The sequence below is a fragment of the Centruroides sculpturatus genome, unplaced genomic scaffold (assembly GCF_000671375.1).
Source record: "Centruroides sculpturatus isolate CEXI.00-Female unplaced genomic scaffold, Cexi_2.0 scaffold417, whole genome shotgun sequence".
Classification (NCBI taxonomy): domain Eukaryota; kingdom Metazoa; phylum Arthropoda; class Arachnida; order Scorpiones; family Buthidae; genus Centruroides; species Centruroides sculpturatus.
In genome coordinates, this window is record NW_019384686.1 from 441711 (window position 1) to 457327 (window position 15617).

Here is a 15617-nt window from a genome sequence, read left to right on the forward strand (position 1 = left end):
ATTGATATTGTGTTTATTAATGAGACAGAGAGAGATTTAAAGTTGAGCCAGAAAAAGTTAGGAACAAGTTAAAGAGGGGGAATTAAAAGTCGGTAAAGATTCAGTTCTTGGATTTCAGGTACAGGCTATTAAAGGAAAAAGAGGAAATTAGACTTCAGGATGAGTTACAAAGTGTAAAAGTGGAAGTTCCAACTATTTAGGGTCATATTGTCAGGCAGGTAATGACTTGGAGACAATTAGAGGTTGACAAACAGAATAGGTAAATTAGGATGGCAAGAATTCAAACAGCTTTATTAGATATTGACAATGATAGCAATGATATGTTACTAATATTTTAGATTCCATGTCTTTCTTTTAGTCATTGATTAAATAGGCATATATACAGGGTGATTATAATTAAAGTTCCACTTTGAAATGGCCATAAAATGAAAACTACTGGACAGAATGATCAAACTTGGTAATAGTATACAGGACGTCATGGGATTTCATTTCCTGTGAAAAAAAAAGTTGAAAAACTTGCCACCAATGGAATAATGGCACTGTCTGCAATATTGTTAAACAAAATAAGACTAATATGTCTTATTTTGTTTAACAATATTGCAGACAGTGCCATTTTTCCATTGGTGGCAAGATTTTCAACTTTTTTTTTTCACAGGAAATGAAATCCCATGACGTCCTGTATACTATTACCAAGTTTGATCATTCTGTCCAGTAGTTTTCATTTTATGGCCATTTCAAAGTGGAACTTTAATTATAATCACCCTGTATATATATGACTTTGATTATATAGGCTTATATAATCAAAGGACAGAATTTGAATGAAGATTTATTGATGTCCTACTGACACCAATAAATCTTCATTCAAATTCTACTTTTGATAGTGCAGAATATCTTATAAATTACCAAAATATATAGAGTCAATGTGAGTGTCATAAGAAATGTAATTTCTCATATCAAACATACAATACTATTTCTTACTGTAATGAATCAAGTAAAACTGTATAGCCTATTTTATGTAGTGTTAAAGGTAAACTACTTTTTAAAATAATTTATTGTCTTTATTTGGATTAAATTTCTATGGCTATTTAAATGTATCAGAGGATTTGTATGCAATATAATTAGGAAACCATAGCTTATGTAATAAAACAGAAAAATACAAATTTATTTACTTATTTTATTTTCCATTACCTATTTATTAAACTGTTATATTGCTACATAATGTTCTAGTTTTAAACAGATCTCTATTTAAAACCTGGATAAATTAAATTGAAACTAAAGTTATTTTCGATTTAATTTATCCACATTCTCGCCTGTAATTGCAAATTATTATCTTATATTTGGTTTTTACAAAAATTAAATACCATATTTACTTGCATATAAGACTAAACTCACACGTCATCCTATATGTGAAGTCAAGATCAAAATAAAGAAAATTAGATTTATTAATACAATTCTATTTCATTTAATCACAAGTAAAATATCAAATGAATGTAAATGCACACATTGTCTCGCAAAAACTTACTGGCATTTTAAACTTTAAGGAAAAATCCTGTAAAATCGACAACATAATTTGTTCATGTAAAGCTGGACAATCAGAAACCTTTTTTTGTCAATTCTTAACAGTCAAATCCACTCTGTCAATTACACAGAGTTTCTCCAAATTCTGATTTCCAAATAATCATGTTTTCACGTGGTAATGGATTAAAACTTATAGCGAGCTCCCATGTGATTTTGGAATTTCAAATTGGAATTCAATTCAAAAGCTTTGCTTTTTATATATAATGTTCTGTAATAATGTTATATTTTACTTTGATTAAACAAAATAAAATTAGTATTGTATTAATAAATCGAATTTTCTTTATTTTGATCTTGACCTCACATATAGGGACAAGGTGAGAGTTTAGTCTTAGGGGCCGTCCATAAATTACATAAGGTATTTTGGGGTGGGTGGGGTCAAGGATTTCTTACAATTTCTTACTCGGGTAGGGGGTAATAGATCTCGTCTTACGTAATATTCTTATTTTTTGATCTTGTTGAGTGGTGAAGTTTTGAATTTGGTTTCAATTTGGCCATTTCTATTAAGAATGCTCGTTGTGTGATTTTCTTGTGTGACGTGATAAAATAATAACGCTAGCAGACTCATGCTCTCTACATGTTTTTTCATGGGAAAAAGGCCGTGTGGTGGTTTCTCTCTCTCTCTCTTTTTTTTTTTATTAGAATAAGTGCACCACTCCTATGGGTGTATAATACCCCGTTCGCACCGAGCATTTCGATCTAGATTGTGATTAAGGTCGGAGCCTGTTCCGTGGTGCAAACGCTCTCGACCGTTTCAATCTCGACTGAAACGAGGTTCAATCGCGATCGACTGGAGAGAGTTCTTGAAACTATATCCAGTTATAAGAGAGATCCCACAATCACACACGCGTGAGAAAATACAAGATGGCTGCAGAACACGTGTCGGGCTATCGACAGAGAAATAAAAAAGACATCTGGAGAGACGATGTCATCTGTCTATTATTATATGTATGGCAAGAAAAAGTATTTATTTCTAACCAAAACTTCCATTTTGTTTGTTGGTGTTTGTGACTTACCGCGTAGTTATGTCAGTTTTATAATCGCATGTAATAGCCAGGTTCTTCTCGAGCGGACTGCCTGTGCAAACAGCACGACGTTCAACTAGAGACAGTCACAGTCCAGATTGTAGGTAAATCAAGATCGCAGTGAGTCGTGGATTGTGTGCGAACGTAGTATAACACTAAGAATACATAATACAAAGTAAACATAAAATTAGTTTTCAGCTTTTAGTGAAAACTAAAATGTAAAAGTAGATATTGGAAATTATAAATAGTCTTTTCTTCCATGTTTTTTGAACATAATTGTAAAAAGCATAAAACAGTGGCTTCTGAACAAGCTTACCGAGTGGACATAGCCACCTGAAACCAAGCATAACAATTTCTAATTTCAGAATAAGTGTATGTTGATCATAAATTGGACAAAGTGGTGATGAGATCCTGCATTCAACACTAGGAAAATAAAGTCTTGTTATTCTACCAGTTTTACTGCTCAACTACTTTTATTGATTCCACTTTTGTATAGCGTTGTCTATAATTTTTAAGGCTGCTACGTGAGAGAGGGATATGAGTGTAGTGCAAATCAGTGTCCTTTGCAGCTGACTTAGCCTCAAAGTAGGCTTTTTAATTTTCTAGTATGCCAGTATGGCCAGGAACAAATATAGAAGTTATCTTACTTACATGATTTTTAATATGGTGCTGGATATATGCAATTTTATTGCTATTGCAATTGGGATTTAATAGAGCTTTTAGGACAGACTGAGAATCACTGTAAATGTTGATAGACAGAGTTTTGTTTGGTAGTAAAGTGGCCCACTGAACAGCCTGGTAGTCAGCATCTGTACCTTTTGGCAAAATATATCAGTTTGGAAGAAGATACAGATACTTGAACCAACAAGAAGGGAGCTTTTGGACCCATCTGTGTAGATATTAATGTCTGCATGATTATCCATGGAGGAAGCAATGATATCAAATGTGCCCTGTATACACTAAATGTGATCATCACCTTGTTTACAGGGTAATGATCACATTTAGTAGGGTAATTGCAATGTGGTAGCATTTGAACAGCTGTAGATAGAAGTAGAGACTGTTGTTGAGCCTTGATGTTTGTAGTTCTGATGTAGTAGTTTAGAACCTTTTCTTACAATACATAGTACAAAAGAAGGAGCTCTGCTAGTATCAGAGGCATTAGTAGAAACAGTTCTGCAGCACTTTGAAATTCTGATGTCAAACTGACTTTGAAGAGTACTTTACTTGCTACTGAATTTTTACTAGTTACATGACCCCAGCTACAGGCCGTGTAAAGTAGCATTGGTTGTATTGACCCATTATACAGAATTTTACAAGCTTTAAACTACATGCTGCACCTGGGGAATAAATCATATTTTATTGACCTAATCCAAGATGTAATTAATATAGAAATTGTTCATTCAAATTCATTAAATTTTTATATTTTTAAATTTGATCACCTAAAGTCTTTTATAAATAACTAGCAGCCAGGGACGCCCCTAGTGGGCATTCTTTACAAATTTCCATGAGGCACGGTTCCTTTGACTTTTTTGTTCCTATTAATATGCTCTACAGCTCTGTAAAAGTCCGAATGGTAAGATTTACCCTCCGAATGAAGAGGTGGCGATCCCCCCAAACTGTAGCCCCCTGTGCGAACAATAAAGTNGTTTCATAAAAAAAATTTTTTTGTTAAAATTTGCCTAAATATTACATAAGATATGGAAGGGGAGGGAGATCAAAGAAAATATTACGGTTTCTTGCAGGGGTGGGTGGGGGGTCTAGAATGGCCAAAATCGCCCTTACGTAATTTATGGACGGCCCCTTATATGTAAGTAACTATGGTATTTAATCTACTCCTGACAATATACAAGAACGATTCAAACAACCCAGATAAAATACTTATGCTTTTAAATACAAGAGGGTAAGCATGTGAATACACAGTTCACAAAAATTATTTGCAAAAATGCAAAGAATCTTTCACTCGTGCATATAGGACGACCTAGGAATTTGAAGCTGTGATAAATGAATAAAAACCTCGTCTTATAAGCAAGTAAATATGGTAATTTTTCTTTATGCATGATATTATTTGTAATTACATTTTTTTCCTACTGTTCCAAATGAATAAAAAAATCTTCCTACTGCAAATCAACTCAAGCACCAGCTATTGGCTATCTCATATATTCTAAAGTAGGGTTAATGTAGCTGAGAGAGTAGTATATCTATCAACTCTGCTTAAAATTTACATTATACTTAAATTATAGAAAACATTATGATTTTTTAATATATGTATAAATTAAATATATCTTGTGTTTGTTTTTTTACAGAAAATATAATTTGAATCAAAATAACAAAATGAATTTTGTAAAATTAATATAAATTAATTACAAAATTTATGCAAACATTTTTTTTTATTTTTTCAAGAAACATCATATTTTTGTGTATTTTAAACTGATTCACTAGGCAAAAAGTTATAACACTTTAATAGTTTTTGCCATTATGTGTTTAGACAATAGTATCAGCTAAAAAGACTAATATAAATGAAATATTTTTGTTCATTATTTTCTGAAATCAAATGAAAAAAAAAATTTATAAACTAAAAGTTTAAATCAAATTTACTAAATTCTTTCCCTTCAATCAATAAATATATAATCTTTTAATACAAAAAAGTTTTGAATAATAATATGTTTGCCATTATTCAAACTGAGATGATAATTGATATCAGTTGTTGGAATAAAATTATCTTTACTTTCTGACACTTTTAAAAATTAATTAAAAATAAACTTACCATCTAGCAAATCCATAAAGTAGAACTAACAAAACAACTAAGCCAAGTGTTCCACCAACAATTATGCCAAGAAGCATATACCAAGTAACACCTTAAAAAAAAATTATTAAATTAGATTGAAGAATCAACTCATAGCTTTGTAACATATTTCTAAAAAGCTTATTATTATTTAGAACAAAGAACTAATATAAACATATAGTCTGAAAAGTTACTTTTAATTTAAGAAATAATTGTTTAGAGTATATTGGCATAATTTCATATTGTAAAAGCACATTTGTAAAGGTTTTATACTTAATAAAACATACAAATAGTTTTATAAACAAAGCTAATTAACACATGTTAAATTTATGTTCATAAAATTTATCTTTATTGGCACTTTGGGTAGTAATTTAAATTAGGAAACATGTTTCAAGTTAAATTCATATTACTAATCTTATCTATTACATAAAGTTTGAATGTTAAAAATTTTATTAAATATGCAATACTAGTAGGTAAATGAATTCAGATAATTGTTAACTTGCTAAATGTGTTTTATTTTAATAATAATTATTCAATGGAAAATGTGCCTTCTAGACTCTTGGCTTAAACAATTGATTCTTTAAAAAACTTCATTTAAGTTATATAAGAACTTTAGACATAATAGTTAATAAATATAATAAAAATTTTAATAAATTTATTACCATCACTAATATAGCAGAGTTTTGTCTGAGTTGGAGCACTCATATTTCCATAGAGAACATTTCCATTTTTTACATTTGCAGCCTGAATGGAGAATGAATACAGTACATCTTTATCACGAAATGGACAATCAACATTCATGTTGTAATGAGTGTAATCGTAGATGGTAAGAGTCTGATTTTGAAGTTCATCATTCTCTTCCCATTGTATATTTAAACTATAAAAATCTATTGGACCATTAGTGTGTTGTGGAGCTGTCCAAGATAACTTAACAAAAGTACCATTATACAATGCAGGAATTGGTGGTTCCATGATACCAGGAACTAGAAAGTAAATATAAAATTTATTTTAATTAATACAAGTTAAAAATATATTTGCATGCTAACTATATAGTTAAAATTATTAATAAACAAGAAACATGCAAAATATTATTCTAGTACAATATCTTTATTACAGTTCATTAAGGTTGTTTTAATAGAATTCACTTATTGTATCATCAGTATAAGCACAAAAATTAATTTGTATCATTTTGTGCTTATACAGAAAAATATAGTTAATTGGAGTAAGTAACTAAACCTACAATTAGTGGAAATTCTGGTTTTAATCACAGACATTAAAAAACAAGCTAAAATAATAATTAAAATTAATAATACTATAAAACTCTAAACATTTAATTATTAATAGTAATTCAACCAGCACATAATTGAAGCAAATCTACAATTTATAAAATGAACAAACAATAACAAAAATGATTTATGTTTAATGTTTAAAGTATGATTAAGACTGATAATGATTGCATGTTGTTAGCCACATGTTGAGGCTGACAGCATGAGAAGACAAATTTCATTTCTTGACAATTAGGGTGCTTTTCAAAATGTCTTAGTGATTCTAATGTATTTAATTTTAAAAAATTTCAAAAATTAAAATTTATATTTTAATGCAGTAAAGTAGATCAATTATTCATTTATTTTGCATCTGAAATCAGTTTTGTTTAAGTGGAATATTTATTCTTGAAAATATTTTCATTATAGAAAATGGAGCTAAAAATTAAACATTTCTAGATTCATAGTAAAAATACTTTTCCTATAAGATTTTAGTGATAAAAATTTATTTTGATAATTATTGCAAATTAAAATACTGTTACATTATTATTATTTATGCTTATAAAGTCACCAAAACTCATAACACCTCATAACTGTCTAAAAAAAGGTTTGAGAATATGGAGGAAAAGGACAAATTCTAGTATAATTATAAAATTGTTAATATTAACTTTTTAATTTGTATAAAAATAGCTTATGCAATGGCAAAGTAATTGTTAAAATTTTTATAATTATAGTTGATTATATTGTAACTTCTCTTACAAAAGCTGTATTGATTTATTTTTAAAACAATTCCTGAAGATGAGGGTAAAGTATTCCTAAAAGTACTTAAAAACTTGAATTTATTACTTCTAGGGGGAAAGGCTGTATTGTTTTTGTTATTAATTAAATCAAATAAAAACTGTGCTAGCCCATGAATCAACAATTCTTAAACAGGATTCATGCATTTCATAAATGTCTTTTAAAGAATTTATATAAAATCAGAATAAAGTCGCATGTAAATGATTATATACTATTTAATTAATGTTTACAATAAAACAGAAGATTCTTTTCATTTTGACAATATAAAATTGTCAATATTTACTCCAATATAAGGTGAACTTTTTTCACTTTAGGTTTTAGTATCTCTGAAAACAAGATGGGTCTTAAATTTGATGTAATAAGTCATAATTAGCAACTTCTAGTGCAATGAATCTTATTTTTATGTCACTAATTCCATTGCATCACTTAAAATATTTGCTAGTCTAGTAAAATCATTACAGATTAACAAGAGGTCAACTCAGCTCAGTTTTGCAGCACTCTTTCAATAAATGTCACATTTCTGACAATGATTGCAAGCATTAAATAAAGTGTTGATTCACAAGAGCCTAACACAGAAGAGTGTTATTTACTTTACTAACTTACTTTACTGTGTAATAAACACTGAACAAATTTATCTTGAGTTGCCTATTTTTAACAAAAAACAAAAAAAAAACATTTATGGGTGTGTAGAAAATATGGAGTGTCTTATATTTGAGTAAATATGATATTAATTACATGGAAAGAATTGTTAATGCTATATACCTATTTAAAAAAACTTATAAACCTTAATAACAATTTCAAAAAATATTTTAGAAATTTTTCTTGGAATTTTATACTTACCACCAATATCTGTCATTACATAAACAACTTTTGGAGGAGAACATTCATGTTCAACACAGGCTTTAACTTCCATTGTATAATTTGTATAAGGAACAAGTTTATCAATAACTGCAGAAAATCTGTGCTTATGAAACCAAAATGATTTTTGTTTTGAGCTTCCATCCTCTGATGTGATAAGAATATTATAACTAGTGATTATACCATTGCTGATATTAGGTGGATAAAAACTTAATTCTACAGAAGTATCAGTTATGTTTGTTATTGTCACATTCTGAGGAGAATCCGAAGGAGCTGAAATTAAAAAAAATTGAAATTTTTAAATTACTTAACAAAAATTAACAAATAGTAATATAATTTATCTTACCTCCAGCTTTAGTTCTCTCAGTTTTATAATCACTCTGACTACTTTCACGTTCACCAATCATTGCTGTTATGACAATGCTATAGACTGTATAGGGCTTTAATCCAGTAACAATATAACTATTTGTTTGAGTGTTGTTAAAAAGAATTCTTTTAACAAATTCTATTCAAAAAACAAAGTAATAAAATATGAGAAAATCTAAACATACAAATATGACAAAAAGTTTTCAATATTAAAAATTTTAAATAGGTTTATCCCTTTTTATATATGTGATTTATACTTGTTAATATGTATTTTATTTAAAAAATAAACATTTGCATTAAATACTAATATAAAATTAAATCCTACAGTTTTCTTATTTCAAATGTCATAATTTAAAATCAAAAGCAGATACATTATTATTTATTTATTTTTATAACAATATATAAATTGCTATACTGTTACACTATTATTATATATATAATTAAATGAAAGCCAAATACATGTTTATTTTTTGTTAACTATATTTTGGGTAATGACATAAATAGATAAGTATAATATATTAATGTATTTATACAGAAATGCTGTTTTAAATTCCCAAGGTTAATTTTTATTAAATAGATATTTTATTCTACTTAGTTCTTCTAATGCACAAAAGAACTGAATTCATGTAATCTGCAGTAACTTTTGAATTATATTCCTTAATATTCCATATTAAAAAATTTAGCATTTACATATAAATTTTATTATACACTTTATATATTTAATATTTACCTAATAAAATCAACAGAGCCTGAATTATTTTTTTTTGAATGTGAGATCTGGAATTTGTACCGATTATTTGCCAACTAATTGTCCCGTATTTGCCTAAAAACGTAATTAAATTTTCCTTTAACTTAAAGTGAAACCTAACGGGAAAAAAATTTTTCCTTTATGTTCGACATAAACATCCGTTCATTTCGAAACTAATCCCACATTCCAATTGCTAAGTTGATAGTTAGCATGGTCCCGGGAACAACTCTGACCCATCTGCGTACCTTTTACCTCACAACAATCAATCACGTGACCATTCTCCCACGTCGATCTTATAAAAACCCCTTCCTTCCCCTTCTCGGGGGAGTCGTTCCAGAGCAGGTGCCAGGAGACGATAACTTTAAAATAGTGTCCTTTTTAAACAGTAAACTTTCCTAAATCAAAGATTTAAATTTTTAAACAGTGAACTTTCCTAAATCAAAGAGTGGAGAATTTTCCTCAGTGGATAACAGATCAAGAGGTATGGAACCAATTATTGTAAGCTCTCTCTCGGTCTCTCCGCAGTTTAGAGATGCGAACTAGTCGTTGTACTACCCGAAACTTGCTTTAAATAAATTGTTAAATTTTTTTATGTTACATCTGGCCTCCTCGTTTACTCGTATATCGCCTGTCGTCTCACCGATGCACTCCTCCCTCCGCCACTCGACCCGAAACATTAAAGCTCGTTACTGCAGGAAAAAGAATCCTTCCACCCATCCTGACAGTGAAAAGGTTTAACAACCTGTTGCCGGATCGGGAGACCTACCCCCTCCCGGTGGTTCACATATACACTTTATATATTTAATATTTACCTAATAAAATCAATCAAACCTGAATTATTTTTTTTTGATCTTGTGAAAAAGCCAAATTTATTGGGTCAGAACATTAGTTAATTACATAGATAGATATTTATTCATTAAGCATAAATATCTATGTGAATAGTATTTTAATAAGTTTTAGAATTAGTCAATAAAACAAAGATGAACAGCATTGTGTTTATAATTATAATAACTGTATTTCAACAATGAAAATTATATAAACCAGGAGTTGGCAACCTTTTTGTTACTAAGAGTGCAATAAAAATTTTAAAAACCACAGAGGGTGCATAATTTGTGATTTTTTTTTTCCAAAAACATAATTATTTTGTATAAATATATGTAAATAAAGATTTTAGCTATTGCATGCATGTATAAAATGAAAATTAAAAGTATGTACATAAAATAACACCAAATAAAATTACTATTATATATATTTGCACTTGTTGACTATAGTTCTAGAGGGTGCAGCTGCCGTGTTGCCAACCCAACATAAACTAATATAAAATTTTAATTAAAAAAACAAGATAACAATAAAAAATTTGACAATTTAATTAGAACACAACTTCATTTACAATGCACTCTTGCTAATCTGACACTACTTAATCTGCTTAATTCAATTCTACTCATATTTTTACTTTCCCAGCTCTGTTATATATAACAGAGGAAAAGTATGGCAACAGATAAAAAAATGACTTCCCAGATTTTTACGTTTTTGGACCTTGAAGTGTTGAGAAATGCAAACAAATTTGAGAGTTTTTTTCTGTATGTATAGATGTTACTGTGTGTGTGGGGAGAACAATTTTGTTCACTCTCTTTAGAACTCAATAACTCCTATGCTTATTGTCAACAATTTCTGAAATTTTGCAGAGAGGTTTGGGATATTAGGGGATTGATGCTGTTAAATTTTGGTGGTTAAAGATCAACAAAATGGGGAGATAAAGGGGGTTGTGTGTCATATCTCAAGAAGGGTTAGACTTAATGACAATTTTAATCATTATTAGCATTTACAATTTTTTTTATAAAACTCATCCCTACCCTCAAAATTAAGCTTTTTGCCATTTTATAATAATTTAAAAAACTTTATATCACATGTTTTAATAAAATAACAGATATTCAACTGTGTGTATGGTGCTATGTTGTCAGGAAAATTAAGCAACTTGTTGCTGGATTTTTTTTACTATTTTACCAAGTTAATAATAAATTTTATGATTTTGAATCATGTTTCATTATAGCAAATTACTGAGAGTAAAATATACAGTACTACATATCAAATAGAGCAGTCAAAATTTCTTCCATAAATTTTATGGTAAAAGTAGATAAAAGCAATGAAAACTATTTATTGAGTAGATGGAAAAAACTTTTAACAGATTTGACCTGAAAGCACTAGGCAAATGAGTTTATTTTTTGTTTGATTGCTCCATTAAAGCAGTTTTTCATTAATTTCTTATATATGGTGAGTTATTTTTATTTATTGCAATTCTATTGGAAAAACTTATGATTTCTTTTTGATTTTCTCTGAAACATTTAGCAGCAAAAGTTTTTTAAAAACATGAGAATTTTGTAAATTTAATATATGCAATACATTTTAACATATCGACTGCTCAGAACAAGAGAGTTACAACTCAAAAATATAGATTTTTCAGGAGAGCCATTTGAAGTTTTCAATTCCAGCTGATAAATCAGGGAATTGTTTAAAATCAATGAAATTTGGTTTGAATGTTAATTATAGTCATTACATTGAGTTGGAATAATAATATTATTTAAATGTATTTTCTCTGTTATATTATTACATATTTTTTGAGTTGCAACAGTTTTGCATTCAAAATGTCATTATCGTTTTCTCAGTTACAACTGTTTGCCATTCTTTTTTACTTAGAACAGCTGTTTGCCATTACATAATAATATACATTTTATATAAAGTTACAGTATTTATTTTAACAGAACAGAAAAATGTAATGTTACATTCTGGTTTTATGAGACCCATGTTGTTCAAACATGACAAACAATAAAATCAAAAGTAAGAAAGTTCACAAAAAATTAACACAGCCATTAAAAAAGTATCACTAATTGTGCTATGGTTTTATCAAGCAAATTAGAGATCAGTCTTTTTAAACATTACCGGAAACTTTCAGAGAATTATAAAATGATGCATGCATGCTTGGAATGACACCACTTTTACATAAGTCCAGCAAATCTTTCTTCTTTCCAGCATCTATCCCTGGTAGTGAAGAATAAGCTGGGTGCAGCATGACTTTGGCAGATCTACCTCTCATTCTTTGTTGAATGTTTAACTTTTCAAAATCCTCTTGCGCATATGAGTGCTTGTATAAGATGGTATAAGGATCTTGTTTCATGACCTTAATGATCTTAATATTGGGCCAATTCACTAAATTATTATTTTCATTTTTGGAGAAATTGTTTCCCATTTGTTGTGATAAGTCTTTCAAATTGAAGATATCTGCTGTATCTAGTTCAGTCACATTATAAATGCTGCCTTTTTTCTTGGCTAATTTCAGTACTGGTACCCATTGAGCAGGTAGTGTTATTGTCCCACCTTTAACAACTCTTCGTTTTTCACGCTCAATGGTGGAATGCATTGAATCATTCTCATTCTGTGTGTGCCCTTGAATGAGAAATTTGTGAGTAATAGTGTTAATATGGTCTATATTATTTACACAGTATAAAAGTAATGAAGCAATGAATTTATTCTTGTTCTGCCCTGCACAATTATCTGAAAACAAAACTACTTCATTAACTGTATTGGGCAATGAAGTAATGAATTTATAGAGGCATGTTCCAATTTCATTTGAACCTCGTTTGGCCAAGCCTTCATGCCAAAAATAACAGTGGCCCTTATTGTTTGAAATATCATAAATTGTAAAGTTGTAACATGAGAGTTTCCTTTTGTAGTATAAGGAAGAGCACTCACCACAAGGTGAAGGGAGAACTGCTTAGAGATCAAAGCAGCAAGCAATTTTATTTGTATCCTGTTTTGCTGCTTCAATGTCCTTAGTCTTTTCAGCTCTTGACATTTCTTTTTCTTTTATATGTTTGTTATAATTGTCCTGCAATTGTAATTTCTCTGTATCTGTACTGTTCTTATATCCAGTACATATACAACACTGATCTTTTTTCGGCTGATAAAATGAAAGATTAAGTGAATGAAATACCGTTGAGTAAATGTGTTTTTTAGCAAGTGGTAATTCTTTTTCTCTGCAATAGTCTGTGTATAGCCGACACATTTCACTAATGTTTAAGCTGCCATCTAAATACTGTTTGGTTGAATTTCTTCTACAATAGTGTGATTCAACACGTTCAAAAGACAGTATGTGTTCTTTCACATTCTTCAGTATTTCCTCATCAGTTTTCTTTCTGCTTTCATGTTTTCCCCGGAAGTCATCTTCTATTATTCCATCAGTGGTCTTTGGGTTATATAGATAGATAGATTTAGAATGCAAAAGAGTTGCAACTTTATATGCAACTTTCTTTCACCAAGAATGCAATTAATTGAAAGCTGAAAACTGTTACAACTCAAAATGTAACCCTCTTGAATTCAATAACAGAGTGTATTAGCATATTGCGAAACTGTTATATGTACGTCCCTGAGCCATAATAAGCCATTTAGAGATATAACCTTTATACATAAGATAGAACTCGATACAAGCATTCCCATAAGTACAATAACTAAAACATCGAAAATTTTGAGTTGTAACCCTCTTGCTCTGAGCAGTCGATATACTGTATATGGTTCATATAATTTAAACATTTTTAAATACTTTATACATGTATTTATAGTAGCACTTTTATACTAGTGTTTCTTTATATATATGACCCTATTAATCTAAATTTTTCATCAATTCAAACAATTCCATATAATAAATAGTGAAGATTAGCATAATTGCACTGTATTATTAACTCCAAAATTTATCTTTAATAAACAAAGTATAACAAAATTTTAAATAAATATATTTACCTTTATGTGTAGAATTATAATCCACATAACAATAAATACAATATTTTTCAATTATGTGTTTCTGAGCATCGCAATCAAAATACCATATAACTTTTAAACTTGTTGAATTTATTGCCTGGACATTCACTTTCTCAATTTTATTTAAAACTGAAAAAAATTATATCAAATTATTGAAGTGTCAATGCAAATTGAAAAAATATTATAAGAAATGATCAAATAAAAATATATCTTATGTTAATTTTACACACACAACTTTATCTCTCTAGGATAATTCATTTAGGACTGAACACTTAGTCTGTTCAATATATATCATGATTACTCAGCAACATCTGAATAACATGTAATAAAAAATATACCACTATTAATTGCTTCATCATGAAATAAAGAATCATTCTTCTCACGTTTCACTTTATACTAAAATATTCCACATAATAAGTGTGTCAGTCCCAAGTGAATCACAGCCTGTATAACAATTATGCCAGTTTAAAGTAACTGGTTCTTTTTGTTACTAATATCTACTATTATTATAGTGAATTATCTTTATGAATTTTTTCATAAAGATAATTCACTATAATGCTAGATGAGAGTTTTCCTTAACAGCAAGGAAAAGTTCAAAATTAAAATGCATACAATTACAATAGATTTAGCTAAAAAGTTCAACTTTAAGTCACCAAATTTATCAAAAACACAACATACATTTTGGATTAAATAATTCAAAAGATGCTATGAAAAGGATTAATGATGCACTCTTAACTTGCCCATAAAAAAAAATTAACAAATATTTTAATTTAAAAAAGTGAAATGTTATTCAAACCTATTTGTAATACTGTTCAACCCTTTACTGACACCAGAAGTACTACACTTAAATTAAAAATTGAACCTGTTACCAGTGTGTATCCTATAAAAAATCATCCCACAAACGTTTTCAAACTTTATGAAGTTCTTCTTCAGGTGGAAATGGAATACTTGAGAAAAAATTGAACAGGAGATTTCAAATTGAAAAGTTTGCCGAATTCTGTCCCAACTGACATGCATCGTTGTGCGCATGTGTCAATTACTACAGATACTTGTCTAGGAGAAGTTGCCAGACTGGTGATAGGTTGAGCTCTTCTTTTTGGTTGATGCATGTATTTCTATGGCTCATTTTATAAATAGCCATAGCTTCAAACCATTTTATGTGCTCAGAGTGGGGTGTGGTTACAATAATTTTAGCTTTGTTGAGCTCAGCCTCTATGTCCTGGTCTGTTGCATAAATACTTAGGGCTGTAGTGAGCCTTCTGTGTTGTAGATCAGCTTGGTGTTCCTTTAATCTGGTCAAACCTATTTTTCATTGAATACTCTGTTTCTTCATTATACAATTAAAATTTTCCAGTTTAAAAAGTTTGCATGCAACTGGTTCTAAAAACATTAAT

At 29.2% G+C, this 15617-nt stretch overlaps 1 protein-coding gene across 1 annotated transcript in view; it reads right to left on the bottom strand.

Moving 5' to 3' along the window:
• The window catches only part of LOC111627061, a 42403-nt gene that overhangs the window by 9085 nt on the left and 17701 nt on the right, over window positions 1–15617 (bottom strand). The window contains exons 9-13 of the mRNA XM_023370609.1: window positions 14206–14352; window positions 8647–8805; window positions 8283–8573; window positions 6045–6365; window positions 5365–5455 (exon numbers count right to left, since the gene is read on the bottom strand). Coding sequence (XP_023226377.1) covers window positions 5365–5455; window positions 6045–6365; window positions 8283–8573; window positions 8647–8805; window positions 14206–14352 — 1009 coding nt within the window. The remainder of the gene's footprint in view (window positions 1–5364; window positions 5456–6044; window positions 6366–8282; window positions 8574–8646; window positions 8806–14205; window positions 14353–15617) is intronic.